At 41.5% G+C, this 26,865-nt stretch overlaps 1 protein-coding gene across 1 annotated transcript; it reads right to left on the minus strand.

Moving 5' to 3' along the window:
* Window positions 1–669: 669 nt before the first annotated feature.
* Window positions 670–23,433, minus strand: LOC121005020 (bMERB domain-containing protein 1-like). The gene is made up of 6 exons (XM_040437517.1): window positions 23,306–23,433; window positions 19,481–19,601; window positions 13,101–13,174; window positions 12,676–12,790; window positions 948–1,021; window positions 670–794 (listed from the first exon to the last, which is right to left on the minus strand). The coding sequence occupies exons 1-6, from the start codon at window positions 23,382–23,384 to the stop codon at window positions 670–672; spliced, it is 588 nt and encodes a 195-aa protein (XP_040293451.1). The 5' UTR covers window positions 23,385–23,433.
* Between the last annotated feature and the right edge of the window lie 3,432 nt (window positions 23,434–26,865).

The following is a 26,865-nucleotide window of genomic DNA, read 5'->3' on the forward strand; positions in this document are numbered from 1 at the left end:
GCCATCACTGGTCTAGGGTTTATGGTCTACTTAATTCTCCATTGGGGTAGGTAAGTATGACAGGCATGTATATATAGGGTTTATACGTCCACCTATATGTCGGTGCACACATATATTACAGAAACATATCATTTCCATACACAGATTTTACATATTTCGTATTTGTACCAGTGCTCGATATACATTATACAGTAAATTACCACACAAAAGAAACACAAACCAGTCTGTACAAACACACAGTGCCATCCGACACAGCGAAGCAAATCAGAAGGGTTCCAGGGTCATTCACCGTGGGCAGCCATATTGGTGTTGGAAGAGCTCCGCCTCCCTGACTCCTCAGATCCAAGGCTCACAGGAGTCAGCTGCAGGGAGATGTGTCATGTGACCAGTCTTGGCTCTCCTGAATGGCTGAAAGGGATTGTGAAGGGGAGAGGTATATACATGATTCGTTCAGAGCCTAGAAAACCATTTTGAGTCCCACATATAAGATCCACAGAGGTCTTTTTGTCCCAAATGGACCCACGAGGCTTTGTGCACCTTCCCTTATGTAAAATAGTTTTTAAAATATATATACAAAAAGGCGAAAACTATGGCCTCCGGTAGAGAGGGGACCCGGGTCAATCTCAATAGAGGTCTTGTAGGCAGCCATCTTGAATGAGAAGTGGAGGGTTACATGATGGAGCAGGTGAACCCGCAGCACTCTTTTAGGAGCGTTAACCCTGTTTTCGTGACGTAGGGATTGGAGGTTTGCTGGGAGCCCGAGGTGACTGTAGCCATCTTGTCCTTCCTGCGAACTGGAGAAGGGGTATAAACAGTCAAAGATGGTGGACGGAGAAAATACACCACAATCCATATACAGTACAGTGTATTGTATTCCTCACCCAGCTTACTACCCAAAATGGTGGAAAGTCATGTGACCCTGTCCCCCATTTTAGAAAATTACTCACCTGCTTTCTTCAGGTAACTTTTAGAAAGTTTACTCTGTAGAAATTCTGCCATTTCTTTGTCCTCCTCACGTTCCCTGAGAAAAGGTGTGAGACATTATTATATACGTACAGCTGGTATAAGTTATACATCTTCTTGTATATAGTGATATGGACCATGCTGGTATAACCTGGGTATCTCCTGTATATAATTATATATGTACAGCTGGTATAAGTTATACATCTTCTTGTATATAGTGATATGGAGCATGCTGGTATAACCTGGGTATCTCCTGTATATAATTATATACGTACAGCTGGTATAAGTTATACATCTTCTTGTATATAGTGATATGGACCATGCTGGTATAATCTGAGCATCTCCTGTATATAATTATATATGTACAGCTGGTATAAGTTATACATCTTCTTGTATATAGTGATATGGACCATGCTGGTATAACCTGGGTATCTCCTGTATATAATTATATATGTACAGCTGGTATAAGGTATATATCTTCTTGTATATAGTGATATGGACCATGCTGGTATAACCTGGGCATCTCCTGTATATAATTATATATGTACAGCTGGTATAAGGTATACATCTTCTTGTATATAGGGATATGGACCATGCTGGTATAACCTGGGTATCTCCTGTATATAATTATATATGTACAGCTGGTATAAGTTATACATCTTCTTGTATATAGTGATATGGACCATGCTGGTATAACCTGGGTATCTCCTGTATATAATTATATATGTACAGCTGGTATAAGTTATACATCTTCTTGTATATAGTGATATGGACCATGCTGGTATAACCTGGGTATCTCCTGTATATAATTATATATGTACAGCTGGTATAAGTTATACATCTTCTTGTATATAGTGATATGGACCATGCTGGTATAACCTGGGCATCTCCTGTATATAATTATATATGTACAGCTGGTATAAGTTATATATCTTCTTGTATATAGTGATATGGACCATGCTGGTATAACCTGGGCATCTCCTGTATATAATTATATTTGTACAGCTGGTATAACCTGGGTATCTCCTGTATATAATTATATATGTACAGCTGGTATAAGTTATACATCTTCTCGTATATAGTGATATGGACCAGGCTGGTATAACCTGGGTATCTCCTGTATATAATTATATATGTACAGCTGGTATAAGTTATACATCTTCTTGTATATAGTGATATGAAGCATGCTGGTATAACCTGGGTATCTCCTGTATATAATTATATATGTACAGCTGGTATAAGTTATATATCTTCTAGTTTATAGTGATATGGAGCATGCTGGTATAACCTGGGCATCTCCTGTATATAATTATATATGTACAGCTGGTATAAGTTATACATCTTCTTGTATATAGTGATATGGACCATGCTGGTATAATCTGAGCATCTCCTGTATATAATTATATATGTACAGCTGGTATAAGTTATACATCTTCTTGTATATAGTGATATGGACCATGCTGGTATAACCTGGGTATCTCCTGTATATAATTATATATGTACAGCTGGTATAAGGTATACATCTTCTTGTATATAGTGATATGGACCATGCTGGTATAACCTGGGCATCTCCTGTATATAATTATATATGTACAGCTGGTATAAGGTATACATCTTCTTGTATATAGGGATATGGACCATGCTGGTATAACCTGGGTATCTCCTGTATATAATTATATATGTACAGCTGGTATAAGTTATACATCTTCTTGTATATAGTGATATGGACCATGCTGGTATAACCTGGGTATCTCCTGTATATAATTATATATGTACAGCTGGTATAAGTTATACATCTTCTTGTATATAGTGATATGGACCATGCTGGTATAACCTGGGTATCTCCTGTATATAATTATATATGTACAGCTGGTATAAGTTATACATCTTCTTGTATATAGTGATATGGACCATGCTGGTATAACCTGGGCATCTCCTGTATATAATTATATATGTACAGCTGGTATAAGTTATATATCTTCTTGTATATAGTGATATGGACCATGCTGGTATAACCTGGGCATCTCCTGTATATAATTATATTTGTACAGCTGGTATAACCTGGGTATCTCCTGTATATAATTATATATGTACAGCTGGTATAAGTTATACATCTTCTCGTATATAGTGATATGGACCAGGCTGGTATAACCTGGGTATCTCCTGTATATAATTATATATGTACAGCTGGTATAAGTTATACATCTTCTTGTATATAGTGATATGAAGCATGCTGGTATAACCTGGGTATCTCCTGTATATAATTATATATGTACAGCTGGTATAAGTTATATATCTTCTAGTTTATAGTGATATGGAGCATGCTGGTATAACCTGGGCATCTCCTGTATATAATTATATATGTACAGCTGGTATAAGTTATACATCTTCTTGTATATAGTGATATGGACCATGCTGGTATAATCTGAGCATCTCCTGTATATAATTATATATGTACAGCTGGTATAAGTTATACATCTTCTTGTATATAGTGATATGGACCATGCTGGTATAACCTGGGTATCTCCTGTATATAATTATATATGTACAGCTGGTATAAGGTATACATCTTCTTGTATATAGTGATATGGACCATGCTGGTATAACCTGGGCATCTCCTGTATATAATTATATATGTACAGCTGGTATAAGGTATACATCTTCTTGTATATAGGGATATGGACCATGCTGGTATAACCTGGGTATCTCCTGTATATAATTATATATGTACAGCTGGTATAAGTTATACATCTTCTTGTATATAGTGATATGGACCATGCTGGTATAACCTGGGTATCTCCTGTATATAATTATATATGTACAGCTGGTATAAGTTATACATCTTCTTGTATATAGTGATATGGACCATGCTGGTATAACCTGGGTATCTCCTGTATATAATTATATATGTACAGCTGGTATAAGTTATACATCTTCTTGTATATAGTGATATGGACCATGCTGGTATAACCTGGGCATCTCCTGTATATAATTATATATGTACAGCTGGTATAAGTTATATATCTTCTTGTATATAGTGATATGGACCATGCTGGTATAACCTGGGCATCTCCTGTATATAATTATATTTGTACAGCTGGTATAACCTGGGTATCTCCTGTATATAATTATATATGTACAGCTGGTATAAGTTATACATCTTCTCGTATATAGTGATATGGACCAGGCTGGTATAACCTGGGTATCTCCTGTATATAATTATATATGTACAGCTGGTATAAGTTATACATCTTCTTGTATATAGTGATATGAAGCATGCTGGTATAACCTGGGTATCTCCTGTATATAATTATATATGTACAGCTGGTATAAGTTATATATCTTCTAGTTTATAGTGATATGGAGCATGCTGGTATAACCTGGGCATCTCCTGTATATAATTATATATGTACAGCTGGTATAAGTTATACATCTTCTTGTATATAGTGATATGGATCATGCTGGTATAACCTGGGTATCTCCTGTATATAATTATATATGTACAGCTGGTATAAGTTATACATCTTCTTGTATATAGTGATATGGAGCATGCTGGTATAACCTGGGTATCTCCTGTATATAATTATATATGTACAGCTGATATAAGTTATACATCTTCTTGTATATAGTGATATGGACCATGCTGGTATAACCTGGATATCTCCTGTATATAATTATATATGTACAGCTGGTATAAGTTATTCATCTTCTTGTATATAGTGATATGGACCATGCTGGTATAACCTGGGTATCTCCTGTATATAATTATATATGTACAGCTGGTATAAGTTATACATCTTCTTGTATATAGTGATATGGAGCATGCTGGTATAACCTGGGTATCTCCTGTATATAATTATATATGTACAGCTGGTATAAGTTATACATCTTCTTGTATATAGTGATATGGACCATGCTGGTATAACCTGGGCATCTCCTGTATATAATTATATTTGTACAGCTGGTATAACCTGGGTATCTCCTGTATATAATTATATATGTACAGCTGGTATAAGTTATACATCTTCTCGTATATAGTGATATGGACCATGCTGGTATAACCTGGGTATCTCCTGTATATAATTATATATGTACAGCTGGTATAAGTTATACATCTTCTTGTATATAGTGATATGGACCAGGCTGGTATAACCTGGGTATCTCCTGTATATAATTATATATGTACAGCTGGTATAAGTTATACATCTTCTCGTATATAGTGATATGGACCAGGCTGGTATAACCTGGGTATCTCCTGTATATAATTATATATGTACACCTGGTATTAGTTATACATCTACTTGTATATAGTGATATGGAGCATGCTGGTATAACCTAGGCATCTTCTGTATATAATTATATATGTACAGCTGGTATAAGTTATACATCTTCTTGTATATAGTGATATGGACCATAGAAACATAGAAACATAGAAACATAGAACGTGTCGGCAGATAAGAACCATTTGGCCCATCTAGTCTGCCCAATATACTGAATACTATGGATAGCCCCCGGCCCTAACTTATATGAAGGATGGCCTTATGCCTATCCCATGCATGCTTAAACCCCTTCACTGTATTTGCAGCTACCACTTCTGCAGGAAGGCTATTCCATGCATCCACTACTCTCTCAGTAAAGTAATACTTCCTTATATTACTTTTAAACCTTTGCCCCTCTAATTTAAAACTGTGTCCTCTTGTGGTAGTTTTCTTCTTTTAAATATGCTCTCTTCCTTTACCGAGTTGATTCCCTTTATGTATTTAAAAGTTTCTATCATATCCCCTCTGTCTCTTCTTTCTTCCAAGCTATACATATTAAGGTCCTTTAACCTTTCCTGGTAAGTTTTATCCTGCAATCCATGTACTAGTTTAGTAGCTCTTCTCTGAACTCTCTCTAGAGTATCTATATCCTTCTGGAGATATGGCCTCCAGTACTGCGCACAATACTCCAAGTGAGGTCTCACCAGTGTTCTGTACAGCGGCATAAGCACTTCACTCTTTCTACTGCTTATACCTCTCCCTATACATCCAAGCATTCTGCTGGCATTTCGTGCTGCTCTATTACATTGTCTTCCCACCTTTAAGTCTTCTGAAATAATTACTCCTAAATCCCTTTCCTCAGATACTGAGGTCAGGACTGTGTCAAATATTCTATATTCTGCCCTTGGGTTTTTACGCCCCAGGTGCATTATCTTGCACTTATCCACATTAAATTTCAGTTTCCAGAGTTCTGACCATTCTTCTAGTTTTCCTAAATCCTTTTCCATTTGGCGTTTCCCTCCAGGAACATCAACCCTGTTACATATCTTTGTGTCATCAGCAAAAAGACAAACCTTACCAGCGAGGCCTTTTGCAATATCACTTATGAAGATATTAAACAAAATCGGTCCCAGTACAGATCCCTGTGGAACCCCACTGGTAACATTACCTTGTTTTGAATGTTCTCCATTGACTACAACCCTCTGTTGTCTGTCACTCAGCCACTGCCTAATCCACTCAACAATATGGGAGTCCATGCTCAATGACTGCAGTTTATTGATAAGTCTTCTATGTGGGACAGTGTCAAAAGCCTTACTAAAATCTAGATATGCGATGTCTACTGCACCTCCACCGTCTATTATTTTATTCACCCAGTCAAAAAAATCTATAAGATTTGTTTGACATGATCTCCCTGAAGTAAACCCATGTTGTTTTTCATCTTGCAATCCATGGGATTTTAGATGTTCCACAATCCTATCCTTTAATAGGGTTTCCATTAATTTGCCTACTATTGATGTCAGACTCACTGGTCTATAGTTGCTCGATTCCTCCCTACTACCTTTCTTGTGAATGGGCACGACATTTGCCAATTTCCAATCTTCCGGGATGACTCCTGTTACTAATGATTGGTTAAATAAATCTGTTAACGGTTTTGCCAGCTCACCACTAAGCTCTTTTAATAATTTTGGGTGTATCTCATCAGGCCCCTGTGACTTATCTGTCTTCACCTTAGACAGCAAACTTAGAACATCTTCCTCTGTAAAGATACATGCATCAAACGATTTAATAGTCATTTTTTCTAGTGGAGGTCCTTCTCCTTTTTCTTTTGTAAAAACTGAACAGAAGTATTCATTAAGGCAGTCGGCTAGCCCTTTATTCTCTTCTACATACCTTCCGTCCTTTGTTTTTAATTTAGTTATTCCTTGTTTTAATTTCCTTTTTTCATTTATATATCTGAAGAATGTCTTATCCCCTTTTTTCATAGACTGAGCTAGTTTTTCTTCTGCCTGCGCTTTAGAAGTTCTTATAACTTGCTTGGCCTCTCTCTGCCTAATCTTGTAGATTTCCTTATCTTCATTGCTCTGGTTTTTTTTATAATTACAAAATGCTAGCTTTTTATTTTTAATGATTTGGGCCACTTCTGCTGAGTACCACATTGGTCTCCTCCTTTTTTTGCTTTTACTGACGAGTCTAATGCAATTTTCTGTTGCCTTCAATAATGCACCTTTTAAGTAGTCCCATTTCTCCTGGACTCCATGTAATCCGTTCCAGTCTGATAAGGACTCATTTATGACTAATTTCATTTTTGAAAAGTCTGTTTTTCTAAAATCTAAAACTTTTGTTTTTGTGTGGTGGGACTCTTTCACAGTTCTTATATTAAACCACACTGACTGGTGATCACTAGATCCCAAGGTTTCGCCTACAATGACATCATATACCGAACCCCCGTTTGTGAATACCAAATCCAAAATGGCCTCCCTCCGGGTTGGCTCCTCAACCACTTGTTGTAGAGATAACCCCAGTAGGGAATTTAGAATATCTGTACTCCTGGTAGAACTTGCTATTTTGGTTTTCCAGTTTATATCTGGAAGATTGAAATCTCCCATAATGATAACTTCTCCTTTCATTGTCATTTTAGCTATTTCTTCAACTAGTAGATCATCTAGTTCTTTAACTTGACCAGGTGGTCTATATATCACACCTACACGAGTTACTGCATGGTTAGCAAACTGCAACGTAACCCAAACTGACTCTATGTTGGCCTCACCAACTTGTATTAGGTTAGATTTAATGCTATCTTTCACATACAGGGCCACTCCTCCTCCTTTCTTGCCTTCTCTGTCTCTTCTGTATAAAGAGTACCCTGGTATGGTTATGTCCCAGTCATTTCTTTCATTAAACCATGTCTCCGTAACAGCCACTAAATCTACATTCTCAGATGCCATTATTGTCCCAAGTTCATTGATTTTTTTACCTAAACTGCGAGCATTTGTAGACAGGACTCTGAGCTTATCATTTCTTAACCTCTGTGCTTCTGACCTGTTCTGGCATTGTTTCGGGGGGCAATTGGACTCTTTTATTTTCACTCTTTTGCCCCCCCTTCCTAGTTTAAATACTCTTTCGCAAATTCTTGGAGCTGTTCACTAAGTACATTTGTTCCTTTGAGAGAAAGATGCAAACCATCTTTTTTGTACAGTTCCTTTCTATTCCAAGTAGAGCTATCATGAGAAACAAAGCCAAATCCTTGCTCTTGACACCATTTACCAAGCCATATGTTGAATTCCTTTATGCGCCTCTGCCTATCATTCTGAACATTATGCACAGGCAGAACTTCAGAAAATGAAATGGTGGATGCAAAATCCTGTACGTCATTACCAAGTGTGATAAAAGATTTTTTCACCTCTGACACTTCATTGCAAGCCAGGTCATTTGTCCCTAGATGGACAAGAACATCCACGTCCCCTTCCTGCTTTGCTTGCTTAACAATATTAATAATACGTCTTCTATCTCTTCTAGCAGTAGCCCCAGGGAGACATCTCACAAAACCATTTTCTTTAAGCTCCACACTTCTTATGATTGAATCACCCAGCAACAGCTGCATCCTTTGAGACTTCACTTTATCTTTTTTGTTGCATACATTAGACATAGGAGTCGATGGTTTCTCACCCTCTGTGCTTGAGTCCATATCCATGTTGTCCTTACATTCTGAGAGTGCTGCAAATGAATTATGGAGAACCACCGACTGTGGGACATGTCTTCTATCCACCACTCTAAGACTTCCAGAACCTACATTAACCCATCTGCCATTTCTGGGGGTCCTCTGTGGCAGTGGCATTGCAGCAGTCCTAGCTGGAGTTTGTTTAACAGATAATTTAAATATTTCAGCTTTCAAAAATGCAATTTCCTGCTGCAGTAAGGAGAACTGTCTACAGATCTGACAGCATCCGAATCTCCAAAGAGTGGAACATGAAATAAATGCACAACAATTCCTGCACTGAACCAAGTCTGCCATTTTAAAGAGGAGAAAAAAATAAAAAAATAAATTTGTAACTTTAAATCAAACAAATCTTACCTTTTTTTTTTTTGTATTGTTTCCACCTTCCAGCCTACCTCCTGACTATCTCCTGCAATATCTCTTTACTAGTACTTAATGTAGTACTTGAAGCTAGTACTTTCAGCTAATGAAAGTATACCATGCTGGTATAACCTGGGTATCTCCTGTATATAATTATATATGTACAGCTGGTATAAGTTATACATCTTCTTGTATATAGTGATATGGACCATGCTGGTATAACCTGGGTATCTCCTGTATATAATTATATATGTACAGCTGGTATAAGTTATACATCTTGTATATAGTGATATGGACCATGCTGGTATAACCTGGGTATCTCCTGTATATAATTATATATGTACAGCTGGTATAAGTTATACATCTTCTTGTATATAGTGATATGGACCATGCTGGTATAACCTGGGTATCTCCTGTATATAATTATATATGTACAGCTGGTATAAGTTATACATCTTGTATATAGTGATATGGACCATGCTGGTATAACCTGGGTATCTCCTGTATATAATTATATATGTACAGCTGGTATAAGTTATACATCTTCTTGTATATAGTGATATGGACCATGCTGGTATAACCTGAGCATCTCCTGTATATAATTATATATGTACAGCTGGTATAAGAAATACATCTTCTTGTATATAGTGATATGGACCATGCTGGTATAACCTGGGCATCTCCTGTATATAATTATATATGTACAGCTGGTATAAGTTATACATCTTCTTGTATATAGTGATATGGGCCATGCTGGTATAACCTGAGCATCTCCTGTATATAATTATATATGTACAGCTGGTATAAGTTATACATCTTCTTGTATATAGTGATATGGACCATGCTGGTATAACCTGGGCATCTCCTGTATATAATTATATATGTACAGCTGGTATAAGAAATACATCTTCTACATATTATTCAAATTAATGCCAAGGGCCTTAATGCTGAAATCGAATTATTCAGTTTTCTATGAGTATGGGGGCATGTCCTGTGGTGATGTGGGGTCGAAGTCCGGCTGTTTCCCAGCACTTTGACCTCACCTCCCTACGGGACTCTCCCCATCTGAATATGAAAATACATCCGAATATGTAAATGCATATGTATATATCCATTTGCCGTACATGCGGCTTTTACGCGTTTTTTTCTGCATATTTTTAATTATAATTTTTATAAATTTTTATGAATTGCTATTAATTTTTATTTCTAATAAAGTAATTTTTATGTAATTTATGCAAATATAAGTGTATAGGAGTTTCCATATATATGCCTATTAGGAGTTGTGAATGAATGTGGGATTTATCTATGGAATAATGAATCCAGTTCCAGGATTTTGGATAACCTGTATTATCCCAAATATGGCGGGATATATAAAGCCCTCACAAGTAGTCCAATGTTATAGCCACTGATGAAGGGGTGTAGACCCTGAAACGCGTTTGGTGCTGATACTGGACATTGGACATTGTTGCTGATGAAATTATTCATGGATACCTGATGCTACATTCCCGTAGATACTTGTGTCTCTAAGCTAATGAGAGCGGAGGCGGAGGGAAAGTAGGACCCAGGACACTGAGGACGTTCTCCAGGAAGCGGCTGTAGAGTCACGTGGGACGCTACGTCTGACTCTGAAACCACGCAGTAAAGCCGAACTGAACGCCGTGCTGGGTAAGCTGAAATAAGGAGCGTCTACAACTGACAGCCGGAGAACTCAGGAGCGGTAATGTACCATATTAGCACTGTCTAACAAATACTGTGTACCTGAATCGAGGGGGACTATATCCTAAACCAAATATACTAATACTAACTACCTGCTATTAACCACCGGTTGCTGTCCACCTGTTATCATCTGGATTCTGTCGATTATAGCAATTATGGGACATAGCAGGTCTGTGCATTATATATGAATCTAGCAGACCTGTGTAATATATATCCAACCATCTGACAAGTACAGTACAGACCAAAAGTTTGGACACACCTTCTCATTCAAAGAGTTTTCTTTATTTTCATGACTATGAAGGCATCAAAACTATGAATTAACACATGTGGAATTATATACATAACAAACAAGTGTGAAACAACTGAAAATATGTCATATTCTAGGTTCTTCAAAGTAGCCACCCTTTGCTTTGATTACTGCTTTGCACACTCTTGGCATTCTCTTGATGAGCTTCAAGAGGAAGTCCCCTGAAATGGTCTTCTAACAGTCTTGAAGGAGTTCCCAGAGATGCTTAGCACTTGTTGGCCCTTTTGCCTTCACTCTGCGGTCCAGCTCACCCCAAACCATCTCGATTGGGTTCAAGTCCGGTGACTGTGGAGGCCAGGTCATCTGGCGCAGCACCCCATCACTCTCCTTCATGGTCAAATAGCCCTTACTTTCAAAGTTTTCCCAATTTTTCGGCTGACTGACTGACCTTCATTTCTTAAAGTAATGATGGCCACTCGTTTTTCTTTACTTAGCTGCTTTTTTCTTGCCATAATACAAATTCTAACAGTCTATTCAGTAGGACTATCAGCTGTGTATCCACCTGACTTCTCCTCAACGCAACTGATGGTCCCAACCCCATTTATAAGGCAAGAAATCCCACTTATTAAACCTGACAGGGCACACCTGTGAAGTGAAAACCATTTCAGGGGACTACCTCTTGAAGCTCATCAAGAGAATGCCAAGAGTGTGCAAAGCAGTAATCAAAGCAAAAGGTGGCTACTTTGAAGAACCTAGAATATGACATATTTTCAGTTGTTTCACACTTGTTTGTTATGTATATAATTCCACATGTGTTAATTCATAGTTTTGATGCCTTCAGTGTGAATCTACAATTTTCATAGTCATGAAAATAAAGAAAACTCTTTGAATGAGAAGGTGTGTCCAAACTTTTGGTCTGTACTGTATATATTGTGGACTTATTAGTTACACTATTGTCTTCTATGGAGAGTGTGGACTTCTAATTCAGTCTTCGTCTGGATCCTATTTAGCGGGTTGTGCAATATATAGTAGGCTTGCGCAATCATCAGGCAGCATATGTATAACAAGATTGTGGACTTATGAGATATCTGCATTTTATGTCTGGTGTTTGATATTGCTGTGCCAATATATTATTTTATTATTACTGTTTTAATATCATTGTTTTATGTGGATATTTATGCAATTTTATTAATTATTCCCATTTAGTGAGTGCCCTTCCACATTTCAATTTCATTTTGCTTTTCTTGGGACGGGCGAGTCCAGTGAAGAGTGCACCCATTTTATTGTGCCCAATTGGTGAGCCACCGAATACACACAATTTACCAAGTTATACATCTTCTTGTATATAGTGATATGGACCGTGCTGGTATAATCTAGGCATTAAAAATAAAAAAAGGGTTTTGGACAGTACTTACCGTAACCTCTCAAACTCTACATCATCTACTAGGAAATCTCGGGTCTCCACCAGTTTGTGGATACGCTGTAAGAGTTCCTCTTCTTTCTTTTGGTCTTCCTGAGTTTTGTCCTTATCTAGGGAAACAAATTCTATTACTTTTGGTCGCCTACTGCAGATCTTCTGAGGTCCGTCCTCTAGGTTTGCCTCCTGAATGGCAGATCTGCTTAGTCCTTCAGTGATACATTCTCTTCTTTTCTTCCCCTGTCTGACTGGACAAAATTGCCATTCGGGAGTCTGAAAAAACATACTGACAACCGACTAATGGTTGACATATTTGTTGTCAGGCAACAGATATATCCTCACACAAAAGTGGTGCCACGGGGCTAGAAGAGCGGACAAGTACTAGATTAATAAATACTGTATTATTGGAATAAATTGGATTACCGGGTTTGGAGACCAGAATCTGAAGATCTTTCTTGAGGCGCGTAATTTCTTGACACAACTGAAAATCATCCATCCTGTAAAAAGATCCCCCCACGGAAAAAAATTTAATAAATTAAAAATTAACAAAAATAAAAATCTTATACATGAGCTGAGAGCAACTGACACTTTACTGTCCCCATTTCTTATATTACTCAGCAGAGGGCGACAAAGAGCACGAGAGAAAGATCTGCCCACAGTAAAGATCTGCTTCCTGTTCTCTTTCCTGGTGCATGATGGGAGCAACACCCAGGACTATAATAACAGAATGTGTGTATGTGTATATATATATATATATATATATATATATACAATGTATAAAGTATCTTTTGAATAGAATTTTGGAATATTTACCGGGCTCTTCATGTTCATATCCACTGGGAAAGAAACTCCCATTTAAAGGGCATCTGTCAGCAGTTTTTTACCTATGACACTGGCTGATCTGTTACATGTGCACTTGGCAGCTGAAGGCATCTGTGTTGGACCCATGTTCATATGTGCTCACATTGCTGAGAAAAATGATGTTTTAATATATGCAAATGAGCCTCTAGGAGCAACGGGGGCGTTACCATTACACCTAGAGGCTCTTCTTTCTTTGCAACTGCTGTGTCCTCTCCACTTTAATTGACAAGGCCAGACTGTGCAAACATCATCACACCTGGTCCTTTCAATTAAAGTGCAGAGGGTGCGGCAGTTGCAGAGAGATCAGAGCCAATAGGTATAATGGTAACGCCCCCGTTGCTCCCAGAGGCTCATTTGCATATAATAATACATAATTTTTGTCAGCAATGCGGACACATATGAACTTGGGACCAACACAGATGCCTTCAGCTGCCAAGTGTAGATGTAACAGGTCAGCCAGTGTCATAGGTACAAAACTGCTGACAGATGCCCTTTAAAGGGGTTGTCCGGATTCAGAGCTGAACCCGGACATAGCCTTATTTTCACCCAGGCAGCCCCCCTGAGGCTAGCATCGGAGCATCTTATGCTCCGATGCGCTCCCTTGCCCTGCGCTAGATCGCGCAGGGCAAGGGCTCTTTTGTTTTCAATAACACACGACTGCCTGGCAGTGTGTTTGGTGACGTCACCAGCTCTGATGGGGAGGCTTTAGCGCTGCCCTAGCCATTTTACTGGCTAGGGCAGTGCTAAATCTTGCCCATCAGTGCCGGTGACATCACCAGGGTTCCTGGCAGCCCCATGGAGATCCCGGTACGTCACGCATCTCCAAAAAATGCCTTTGCCCTGCACAATTTAGCGCAGGGCAAAGGAGAGCATCGGAGCATAAACTGGGGGTCAGGGGGGCTGCCTGGGTGAAAATGGAGGTATGTCCGGGCTCAGCTCTGAACCTGGACAACCCCTTTAAGTCCGTCAGTAAATTATAATTTGTGTAGATATTGGCTTAGGACAAACCCTACTTGTTAGAAGGATCCTTTGACAATACATTGACACCGTGTCCCTCCTTCTAGTTACCCAGTGATCGGCTGTGGTCTGTGGAGATACTTGGCAGAAGTGTTCAGACTTCCTGCAGCGCCACCACAGGAGAAATGAAAAATTGCAGAGTGTCCATTTAGATTAAAGCAGGATGCAGGACAGGACAAGGTCCTCCAGAGCATGAGAGGCTCTTTGGATCCGCTCTTCACTCTGGCCATGAGATCTATTAGGGCGTATGATGGATTTTCATGAGTAGACTCCACCATTAAATGGATTTTTCGGGAATTAGGTTTGGTAGGGATACGACTCCCGATACCCTCATCTCTTTGACTGGGCCACCACAGTTGGTTGCACAGTGCCGCACATTGTATGATCAGTTCTTTTCACTTGACCTGTGACCGGTGAAACTACAACTCCCATCATGCCCTGACAGCCTGTGTCTTCTTAAAGTTATACGGCACGCCCTATAATCTGCATTGCAGAAACGGGCCGCGCTCCCTTCCTCATATGCGGGGATTATAATTTGCTGCGCACCTGGCGAGCCGGCAGAGCTGTCAGCGGGGCATCTGCCATTCACGTCCCCGCTCGCATCTTCTTAACAAGTCTGGTTAGAGGCTCGTTAATAAGACTGGACGGGCCCTCGCAGCGCCGCATCCTGCCCTGTTGCTAGGCAACCTGTGGAGCGGGGCACGCAGTGACTCATCGCTCGGTGACTCACACCTGCGTTCCTCTGCTTCTCCTACCCAAAAGGAAGATGTCCACTTAACCCCTCCTGTGCCATATTCAGCCTTTACCATCACATCTCTAATATCTGCCAGGAAAGGAGAGAGAGCCCCAAGATAAGCAGGTGCCATGTTCTCAAGGTCACGTGAGGACAAATTGTGCGCAGTGCGGCACAGCAACCAACTCAGCTCTGCTTCATCTGGTTATCGTGATATCAAGATGTCATCAATTCCCTACGCCGGACTTGTCTACATCAAAACGCAGGATCCGATTAGTCAGGTGTGAACCGAACTGTACGGCAGTGCACAAAGGAACAGCTCTATGACAAATTCAGCCCTGCTACACCTAAAAACAAAGTCCATCGCTTGACCGCCCATCCTCGGGGTTGTCCCAGACATAACACTGGTCCCTCATCCCATAAGTATCTGATTGCTGGGCACTGTATCTGTCTATCTTCACCAGTCCCATAGACTTTAAATGGGGAAGTAGTGAGCGTACGAGACTTCAAATGGGGGACAGGCCCCTATTCTTGTGGTCAATGCGTGTCCTAGTGCAGGGATCAGCAACCTCCAGTGCTACAGCTGTTCTGAAACTACAACTCCCAGAATCCTCCTTTCGCTTCTATGGGAGTTGCAAGAATAGCTGAGTAAGTGTGCATGTTGGGAGTTGTAGTTTCACAGCAGCTGGAGTGCCGAAGGTTGCTGACCCCTGTCATAGTGTATAAATGCTGCCCCTTCAAGGCGCCTACAGAACCCCTGTAATGAAATACCTTTTCATACATGGCCCCACCCATTAGGGAAAATTTACTACGCTAAATTAGGTCTGAAATTTTTAACAATTACAGTTAATTATGTAGAGAATAGGATGTCGATTAATTTTCTAATATAAATCTATTTAAATGTATTATATCCATATAGTAGCCTCTCCCTAAAGAAAAAAAAATGGTACGGCCCGTCCATTAAAATGCATCTATACTAGGACAGCTAGAAAGGACTAAACATGGTTTCAGTCATGTGACCCTCACAAGTGTCATGTGACCCAGCTTTCAGTTAACTGCCCAGTCATGTACTTTATATACAGTCAGGTCCATAAATATTGGGACATGGACAAAATTCTAACATTTTTGGCTCCATACACCACCACAATGGATTGGAAATGAAACGAACAAGATGTGCTTTACCTGCAGACTGTCAGCTTTAATTTGAGGGTATTTACATCCAAATCAGGTGAACGGTGTAGGAATTACAACAGTTTGCATATGTGCCTCCCACTTGTTAAGAGACCAAAAGTAATGGGACAATTGGCTTCTCGGCTGTTCCATGGCCCGGTGTGTGTTATTCCCTCATTATCCCAATTACAATGAGCAGATAAAAGGTCCAGAGTTCATTTCCAGTCTGCTATTTGCATTTGGAATGTGTTGTTGTCAACTCTCAAGATGAGATCCAAAGAGCTGTCACTATCAGTGAAGCAAGCCATCATTAGGCTGAAAAAACACAACAAACCCATCAGAGAGATGGCAAAAACATTAGGCGCGGCCAAACAACTGTTCAGAACATTCTTAAAAAGAAGGAACGCACCGGTGAGCTCAGCAACACCAAAAGACCCGGAAGACCACGGAAAACAACTGTGGTGGATGACCGAAGAATTCTTTCCCTGGTGAAGAAAACACCCTTCACAACAGTTGGCCAGATGAAGAACACTCTCCAGGAGGTAGGTGTATGTGTGGTAAAGTCAACAATCAAGATAAGACTTCACCAGAGTGAATACAGAGGGTTCACCACAAGATGTAAACCATTGGCGAGCCTCAAAAACAGGAAGGCCAGATTAGAGTTTGCCAAACGGCATCTAAAAAAGCCTTCACAGTTCTGGAACAACATCCTATGTACAGATGAGACCAAGATCAACTTGTACCAGAGTGATGGGAAGAGAAGAGTATGGAGAACGAAAGGAACTGCTCATGATCCTAAGCATACCACCTCATCAGTGAAGCATGGTGGTGGTAGTGTCATGGTGTGGGCATGTATGGCTGCCAATGGAACTGGTTCTCTTGTATTTATTGATGATGTGACTGCTGACAAAAGCAGCAGGATGAATTCTGAAGTGTTTCGGGCAATATTATCTGCTGATATTCAGCCAAATGCTTCAGAACTCATTGGACGGCGCTTCACAGTGCAGATGGACAATGACCCAAAGCATACTGCAGAAGCAACCAAATAGTTTTTTAAGGGAAAGAAGTGGATTGTTCTGCAATGGCCAAGTCAATCACCGGACCTGAATCCGATTGAGCATGCATTTCACTTGCTGAAGACAAAACTGAAGGGAAAATGCCCCAAGAACAAGCAGGAACTGAAGACCATTGCAGTAGAGGCCTGGCAGAGCATCACCAGGGATGAAACCCAGCGTCTGGTGATGTCTATGCGTTCCAGACTTCAGGCTGTAATTGACTGCAAAGGATTTGCAACCAAGTATTAAAAAGTGAAAGTTTGATTTATGATTATTATTCTGTCCCATTACTTTTGGTCCCTTAACAAGTGGCAGGCACATATGCAAACTGCTGTAATTCCTACACCATTCACCTGATTTGGATGTAAATACCCTCAAATTAAAGCTGACAGTCTGCAGTTAGAGCACATCTTGTTCGTTTCATTTCAAATCCATTGTGGTAGTGTATAGAGCCAAAAATGTTATAATTGTGTCCATGTCCTAATATTTATGGACCTGACTGTATACAGTATTTCTACCTGCAGCAGCATCCAATCATCATGTCTGTCATTGTCTGTGTAGAAGCAGATCTGTGTGTGTTGTGATTTTTTTTTTTTATTGTACACTATACTTTATTAACATCATGACAGCATCATTTAGAGACAGGCATCCATTTTACAAAATCACCTATAGACAGGCAGCCATGTAAATATACACAGTGATGTAGTTACTGTAATAACCACAATGAAAATGATTCCACCACTAGTCCTATGTACTTGTCACATGTGTGTGTCCTGTGTGCTGACCCATGACACAGGGATGTGTCCCATAACTGATGCCATGTTTCAGGTAGGCTATGGATACATTACACATAATACCATTGTACTACATTTAGGCGTCAACTGCATGATATATACCTGTAGGGATGCATGCAGAATTTTAAATATATGCATTGTGTTAACTATTATATAAACAAATAAGTAAAACGGGGTTGTTCAGGATTAGAAAAACATGTCTTCTGTTTTCCACACCTGTCCATGTTGTGTATTGAAGTTCAGCTACATTGAAGTTAATTTGTCTGAGATGTAATACCACACACAACCTGTGGGCAGGAGTAGTGCTGTTTTAGAAGAAGAAAGCAGCCATCTTTTTTCTCTACTTCTGGACAACCCCTTTAATTGGCACTGATAACTGTCTTGGACTATGGCATTTGGCATTACATGGAGGCAGACCACGTGACCACTATGGGGAGAGGGCCCGACATTGAACTGTTCCTTCTGTTCCCGACATGAAAACACTGCATTTTCATGCAGCCGCTATTAGGGGGAGCTCAGTGCAAAGGGATTTTACAGCTCCCATTGCAATTAGCAGTAACTGTACAAATTCCTATGCACTGAGCTCCCCCTTGTGGTGGCTCTGAAATATAATTTTATAATACACTGTGTACGTCAGACATAGAGCTGTATGGGGGAGAGTTATAAATGTACTTATGCCGCTTGTCTGGTATAAATACACTTAGAAATATGGTGCCAGATAGTGGATCGGGCCGAGGGTAACAACTTTTTTTTAATTAAAATTATTTCTGATCAGTTTTTGCCTTTGGTCTTGCACCACATTTATTATGTTAGACCTTTGTCTTGAACAAAAAAGGAGTGGCTTATCAAGAAATGTGTGTGTGTTATTGAGAAGGGGTGTGGCTTATCAGGAATGGGGTGTGCCTTGCTGGGAAAGGGTGTGGCTTATTGGGAAAGGGGTGTGTCTGCGGGAAAGGGTGTGTCTTTATCAGGAAAGAGGTGTGGCTTAATAGGTGCAGCCTCCTCATCACAGCATTGGGATCTGTACCCCTTGCTCCCCCAATCAGTGGGGATCCTAGGGGGCAGACTCCCACTAATCACCCAGTACATTACTAAGCACCCCCCCCCCCATCATTGTTCCTTTCTGTGGTGAGCCCCTTTAAATGTTCCTTCTGTAGAATACACTGCACTCACATGTATCGCAGCTCAGACTCCCTCCTGACCAAAATCTCCCGAATCCTCTCAATTTTAAAGAGCTCATCTTCGATATCATCCACTGTTGTGGTGGAATCGGCCATGGATATGACATCATCAGCTGCAAAAGAAGGCAAAATCAGTCCAAAAATCAAAAACTGGTTACAAAGTTCATCCCCGGCATCCTGATTCATGAATACAATGCCAGCTCCAGTGAAGACTGACACAGGCAGAATGAGAACAGACAGTTGTAAAGGTGAGTTTTTAGTACACCATTCAAAGTCTAGGGGAGCTATAGGACCATCCATGACTGCACGGTAACGGCAGCTATAAGTGGTTGAATTACAAAAACATAGTCATTTTCTTCCGAAAACAGCACCACTCCCGTCCACAGGTTGCGTCTGGTACTGCAGGTTAGCCCCATCTCTCTTGGAAAGTAAAAAAAAAAAAACGGAAGTTACTCCGCGTGCATTCCGTGTCCGTATGTCCGTTATGCAAAAAAATAGAACATGTCCTATTATTGTCCGCATTACGGACAAGCAAAGGAATGTTCTATTAGGGGCCAGCTGTTCCGTTCCGCAAAATACGGAATGCACACGGACGTATTTTTTGCGGATCCGTATTTTGCGGATGTGTGCATGAGTCCAAAATGTGACTGTGCTGTTGTAGATTTGTACATTCATATTGGTTTACTGACTTATCCTCCAGTCACATCCAGAGCTGCGTTCATAATTCTGCACTTGGCTTCGCTAAGCTGCCATGATGCTGTGTTCTTTTTGTCAGTGTATTATACGTGATACTGCGCAGAGATGCAATGCACAGCAGCAGGGTGCGCTATGCACAGGCACTGAGGCATTTGCAGCTAACATTATGACTTGTACTCCAGTCATATCCAAAGCTGCCTTCAGGAAACTGCATTGCGTTGCATGAAATCTGCGTGGCTGAGAGTGCATCTTCTAAAGTGCACCGCAGAGACACCAATCCAGCAGGAGCCGCAGGGTGATGCTGCAGCATGAGAGCTGTCAGGAAGTCGGCAGAATTTTAATTGCAGCTCTGGATGTGATTGGAGCATAAGGTCTGGACATTGCAGTACAGGTTATAAATGATGATATGGGTGAATATTAGACTCCTGTGATATGGGTGGCTCTCTAGGATGGCTGGACTTGAACAGCTGTCAGGACAGACATCCATGATCTCCGGAGAGCGCAGGGTGTCAGTATGTACTGACACTTTCTTCAGCACTTGATGGACTGTGAGCAAAACAAGCCTCTCTGGTGCTCCACGAGGCGTTAAGTAAATGTGTGCAATGTTACGCCGCGTTCACCGCAGAGATCTTTAATTTGACAGCTGCGGTGACCACACTGAACCGAGGAGAACCAGGGGGGCCCTGCCGTCCAAATGGTTTCCATGTGCTGCTGTGACGGGGTATCTAAGCCATCATGTGTGATAATCCTAGGGTGATACTGTCCCCTGAGCTGCTGTATCTAAGCCTGCTATGCGATACTCTCTGCTGAGCTGTGTATCTAAGACTGTCATATGTGATACTGTCTGCTGAGCTGTGTATCTAATCCTATCATGTGCGATACTCTCTGCTGAGCTGTGTATCTAAGCCTGTCATATGTGATACTGTCTGCTGAGCTGTGTATCTAAGCATGTGATACTGTGTGCTGAGCTGTGTATCTAAGCCTGTTATGTGATACTGTCTGCTGAGCTGTATATCTAAGCCTGTCATGTGTGATACTGTCTTCTGAGCTGTGTATCTAAGCCATTCATGTGATACTGTCTGCTAAGCTGTGTATCTAAGCCTGTCATATGTGATACTGTCTGCTGAGCCTATTATTAAATGTAATTCTACAATGTGTGAAACTGCTGGGTAAACTGGTGTATCTAAGTATATCACGTGTGATACTGTCTGTTTAACCCGTGTATCTAAGCTTATCATGTTTGATACAGTGCTCCTGAGCTTATTAGTATATCTAATCCTATGATGTGTGATGCCGCTGACTGAGCTGGTGTATCTCAGCCCATCATTTGTGATGCTGTGCTGCCAAGTCTATGTATCTAATCCAATAGTGTGATACTGTCCCCTGAGCTGCTGTATCTACAGTAATGTGTGATTCTGTCTTTTGAACTGGTGTATCTGAGCCTATCATGTGTGATACAGTGCTGCTGTATCTAAACCTAAAATGTGTCATTCTGTGCTGCTAAACTGGTGTATCTAAGCTTATCATATGTGGTAATAGGCTACTCTGCTTGTGTACTGTGACTTATTTGTGATGTACTGTTCTCTAAGCTGTGTATCCAATCCTAACGTTTGTGATACTGTCTGCTGAGCTGTGTATCTAATCCTAACGTTTGTGATACTGTCTGCTGAGCTGTGTATCTAATCCTATCACGTGTGATACAGTCTTCTGAGTTGGTGTATCTAATCTTATCATGTGTGATACTGTCTGTTGAATCCCTGTATCTAAGCCTGTCATGCGTGATACTGTCTGTTGAATCTCTGTATCTAAGCCTGTCATGTGTGATACTGACTGCTGAGCGGTGTATCTAATCCTATCATATGTGTGGTGTACAGCTGGTGTACCGCACGTCACAGCTCACAGAGTGACTTTCATACACTGGCTCACAGTATCACACAGCATAGGATTGGCTCGGCAGAAAGTATCACACATGATAGGATTAGATACACCAGCTCGTAAGTGGTACTGTCTGCCAAGTCAAGTTATCTAATCCTATCATATGTGAAACGGTCTGCCGAGCTGGTGTATCTAATCCTATCATATGTAATACGGTCTACCGAGCTGGTGTATCTAATCCTATCATATGTAATACGGTCTACCGAGCTGGTGTATCTAATCCTATCATATGTAATACGGTCTACCGAGCTGGTGTATCCAATCCTATCATATGTGGTACTGTCTGCTGAGCTGATGTATCTAATCCTATCATATGTGATACTGTCTGCCGAGCCGGTGTATCCAATCCTATCATATGTGATACTGTCTGCCGAGCCGGTGTATCTAATCCTATCCTATGTGATACTGTCTGCTGAGCTGATGTATCTAATCCTATCATATGTGATACTGTCTGCCGAGACGGTGTATCCAATCCTATGTGATACTGTCTGCCGAGCCGGTGTATCTAATCCTATCATATGTGATACTGTCTGCCGAGCCGGTGTATCTAATCCTATCATATGTGGTACTGTCTGCTGAGCTGATGTATCTAATCCTATCATATGTGATACTGTCTGCCGAGACGGTGTATCCATTCCTATCCTATGTGATACTGTCTGCCGAGCCGGTGTATCTAATCCTATCATATGTGGTACTGTCTGCTGAGCTGATGTATCTAATCCTATCCTGTGTGATACTGTCTGCTGAGCCGATGTATCCATTCCTATCCTATGTGATACTGTGAGCCGATGTATCTCCTGAGTCACTCTGTGAGCTGCAGTATCTAAGCCTGTGACGTGCGATACACCAGCACGACACCACAGGACGGCTCTTTTCCTCCCTCATTCATGAGGCCGCACGTGATGGGGGAGACTTTCTGAATGAATGGAGTTGTACAGAGCTGAGGAGCTGCCTCCCGATCCTGCGCTGTGAACCGCCCTGGAGGACGGCCATGGCATGTAAGGACACCCCGGTGCCCGTGTGTGCCACCCTAGTGCAGTGCTGAGGGCACCCACATACCTGAACCCCAGAAGCTGCCGCCAGTGGCATCTCCCCAGGACATAAGTCTTAGATTCTGGAGTTCTATTCCTCAGTCATATGTATAGCATGCAGTCCTGGTTCCTGGGGGACTCCTGCAGGGACTTACCTGTGGCTTGCTCGCCGGCTTTCCACACGGTGGATTCCAGGGATCCGTACTGCTTTGATAATCTTCGTTCCTTCTCCATTGTCAGCAGCCAGGTATAACCTGCGCTCTATGTGTGCAGGTGGAGGTCCTCCGACCACAGCATCACTGCAAGAGAAAGAACTACATGGCAGAGGGGCACGGTGCAGGAGGAGGGCGATCGTGCCGACACTTGCTTGGCTGCTGCCAAACCATTGGAGATGGGAGATTCAGGGATGCTGAGGACCAGACTGCTGGGCTGGTGTCTGCCGGGCTCCCTCTGGTGGCCGTTCTTTGCATCTGCAATCAGTCTGCAGGTTCCGTAAAATAAGCTGAAAGTCACAGGACACCCTTTTATTTCAGAAACGAAAGGGAAAATAAAATACCCTAGCAAGTAATGGGTGAGGGAGCCTATCTTTAATGCTATGTCTGGAACATGGACGCCATATTGGATCCATTTTCCAATGGGAAGGGGGTCATGTAGCATTTGAAAGAAGACCAGAATTTTCTCAGAAATTGATTGCCGTAATCAGATTTGCAATATTTCTTGTGGTTCAACACAGAAAGTTAAAAACTTCAAAGTTCTGTCTTCAGCACCAGGAACAACACATTGAACATGTCAAATAGCTGTGCATCACAGGGAACGTTCCCGGTTGTTGTTGCAGCTTTCTGTGTTGATAACTTTGAAACCACAAGAGATATTGTAAATCTGATCGTGGCAATCGATTTCTGAGAAAAAATTTCTTTGAAATGCCTCCTATTTTCCAATTGGAAAGATTTGGTCTTGATCCAATATGACCGCTTTCAGGATAAAATATAGGCCCCCTCACCCATTACTTGCTAGGGTATTCAGATATTTCATTATTCCCTTTTGTTTCTGAAATAAAAGGGTGTCCTGAGACTTTTGACCCACCCTGTAGTTTTGACCCAGAGCCTTAAAGGGGTTGTCTAAGATTTAAAAAAAAACATGGCTGCTTTCTTCTAGAAACAGTGCCACACGTGTCCACAGGTTGTGTCTGGTATTGCAGCTCAGTTCCATTGAAGTGAAAGGGGTGCTGCTTGCTGGAGCCTTGGATATGGCTGCACTTTCTACGCCAGCCATTTGAATGGAGAAAAAAACCTGTTCCCTTCACTGACAACAAGCAGAGGTCTTAAAAATGGTGAGGAATGCAATAGATAAATCGCAGATGTGTCCAGCCTTAGCTTTGCTTAAAAAAAAATTAAATACAATATCGTGACGTTGGCAAAATTTTTACAGGGTGCCGTTCACATTACAATCACCAGGTGGACACACAAGGACACACGCACACACAGAATAGACATCTCAGGGCAGAGCGTCACAATTATTTTTTTGGGTGGGGGGGCTCAATGCTGCTCACCTCGATCCACACATCTCAGGATACGTTGGTATATTAGAAAGTTGCCAAAGCATCACTTTACTTGCAATCTTCCACCTGCTCCTACCTTAAAGGGGTTATCCAGGCTACAGATATTGCTGACCTATCATCAGGATAGGTCATCAATATCAGATCGGTGGTAGTCCGATCTGCTGGAGCGCTGAAAATTATACAGTGTAAAGAGTGGAAGCAGACAGCGCCATCCACTCTGTGGTGGCTGTGCCAGGTACTGCAGCTCTGTTCCCATCCAAGTCAATTGCAGCTGAGCTTCAGCATGTCGGCGCCAAAAACTGCACAGTGGAGGGGGCTCTGCTTCCCTCTGTGCGCTGTATAGCTGATGGCGCCAGGTGTCAGACCCCCGCCGATCTGATATTGATCACCTATCCTGAGGATAGGTCAGCAGTATCTGTAGCCTGGAGAACCCCTTTAATCATAGCACGCTTCATTATCTGTAGCCCAGAGAACCCCTTTAATCATAGCACGCTTCAATATCTGTAGCCTGGAGAACCCCCTTAAGCATAGCACGCTTCAATATCTGTAGCCCGTAGAACCCCTTTAAGCATAGCATGCTTCTATATCTGTAGTCCAGAGAATCCCTTTAAGCATAGCACGCTTCATTATCTGTAGCCCGGAGAACCCCTTAAATCATAGCACGCTTCAATATCTGTAGCCCGTAGAACCCCTTTAAGCATAGCACGCTTCAATATATGTAGCCCGTAGAACCCCTTTAAGCATAGCACGCTTCAATATCTGTAGCCCAGAAAACCCCTTTAAGCATAGCACGCTTCATTATCTGTAGCCCGTAGAACCCCTTTAAGCATAGCATGCTTCTATATCTGTAGCCCGGAGAACCCCTTTAAGCATAGTACGCTTCAATATATGTAGTCCATAGAACCCCTTTAGGCATAGCACGCTTCATTATCTGTAGCCCGTAGAACCCCTTTAAGCATAGCATGCTTCTATATCTGTAGTCCAGAGAATCCCTTTAAGCATAGCACGCTTCATTATCTGTAGCCCGGAGAACCCCTTAAATCATAGCACGCTTCAATATCTGTAGCCCGTAGAACCCCTTTAAGCATAGCACGCTTCAATATATGTAGCCCGTAGAACCCCTTTAAGCATAGCACGCTTCTATATCTGTAGCCCAGAGAACCCCTTTAAGCACAGCACGCTTCTATATCTGTAGCCCGGAGAACCCCTTTAAGCACAGCACGCTTCATTATCTGTAGCCCAGAGAACCCCTTTAAGCATAGCACGCTTCAATATATGTAGCCCGTAGAACCCCTTTAAGCATACCACGCTTCATTATCTGTAGCCCGGAGAACCCCTTTAAGCACAGCACGCTGGCCACCATAGTTACCATACGACGCCTGAAGAGCCCAGTGTGCCGGTCCTGTTCCGCTGGCGTAGTAGGAGACTGCAGCAGATGGCTGACGCATTGTGAAGGCTGGCAGAGCTCATATTCTTCGCCTGCTACGGTATTGCCGATCCCGGTGGGGCTGATAATTAGCGAGGCGGTGGGAGCTGCGCTAGATAATTATTCTTGGTTGGAAAATCCTTACAAGACAGAACCGCCTTCTACCTTCCAAGACAATCAGCAGTTTCTTCTGCTTTTCTGAGGTCATTTAGGTGACTTTGGCAGCGTGACCTACTCTCCGAGACGGCGGAGCATGCAGTACCATAACTTGTAAAAGGGCATCTGTCAGCAGTTTTGTACCTATGACACTGGCTGACCTGTTACATGTGCACTTGGCAGCTGAAGACATCTGTGTTGGTCCCATGTTCATATGTGCCCGCATGTGATGGATCATGTGATCACCGGAGTGACGTCACCACAGGTCCTGTTGCTGCACAGAGATCACATGAAGACAGAAGGAGATGCCGGGCTGCGCGATCAAGTGGACTAAGGTGAGTTAAATTATTTTTTTATTTATTTTTTAACCCCTCCAGCGATGTTTTACTATGCATTCTGTATTCAGAATGCGATTATTTTCCCTTATAACCATGTTATAAGGGAAAATAATAATGATCGGATCTCCATCCCGATCGACTCCTAGCAACCGTGCGTGAAAATCGCACCGCATCCGCACATGCTGCGATTTTCACGCAACGCACAAGTGATGCGTGAAAATCACCGCTCATGTGAAC

The sequence above is a fragment of the Bufo bufo genome, chromosome 6, assembly GCF_905171765.1.
Source record: "Bufo bufo chromosome 6, aBufBuf1.1, whole genome shotgun sequence".
Taxonomy (NCBI): domain Eukaryota; kingdom Metazoa; phylum Chordata; class Amphibia; order Anura; family Bufonidae; genus Bufo; species Bufo bufo.

Bases quoted from the DNA above. Each gene is read 5' to 3' on its own strand.
- LOC121005020 (XM_040437517.1), bottom strand. From the start codon at position 23,384: ATGGAGAAGGAACGAAGATTATCAAAGCAGTACGGATCCCTGGAATCC. The intron at 19,602-23,305 runs GTAAGTCCCTGC...CTTCTTTTGCAG, and splicing joins AGCCGGCGAGCAAGCCACAG to CTGATGATGTCATATCCATG. The intron at 12,791-13,100 runs GTAATCCAATTT...TTGTTTCCCTAG, and splicing joins GATTCTGGTCTCCAAACCCG to ATAAGGACAAAACTCAGGAA.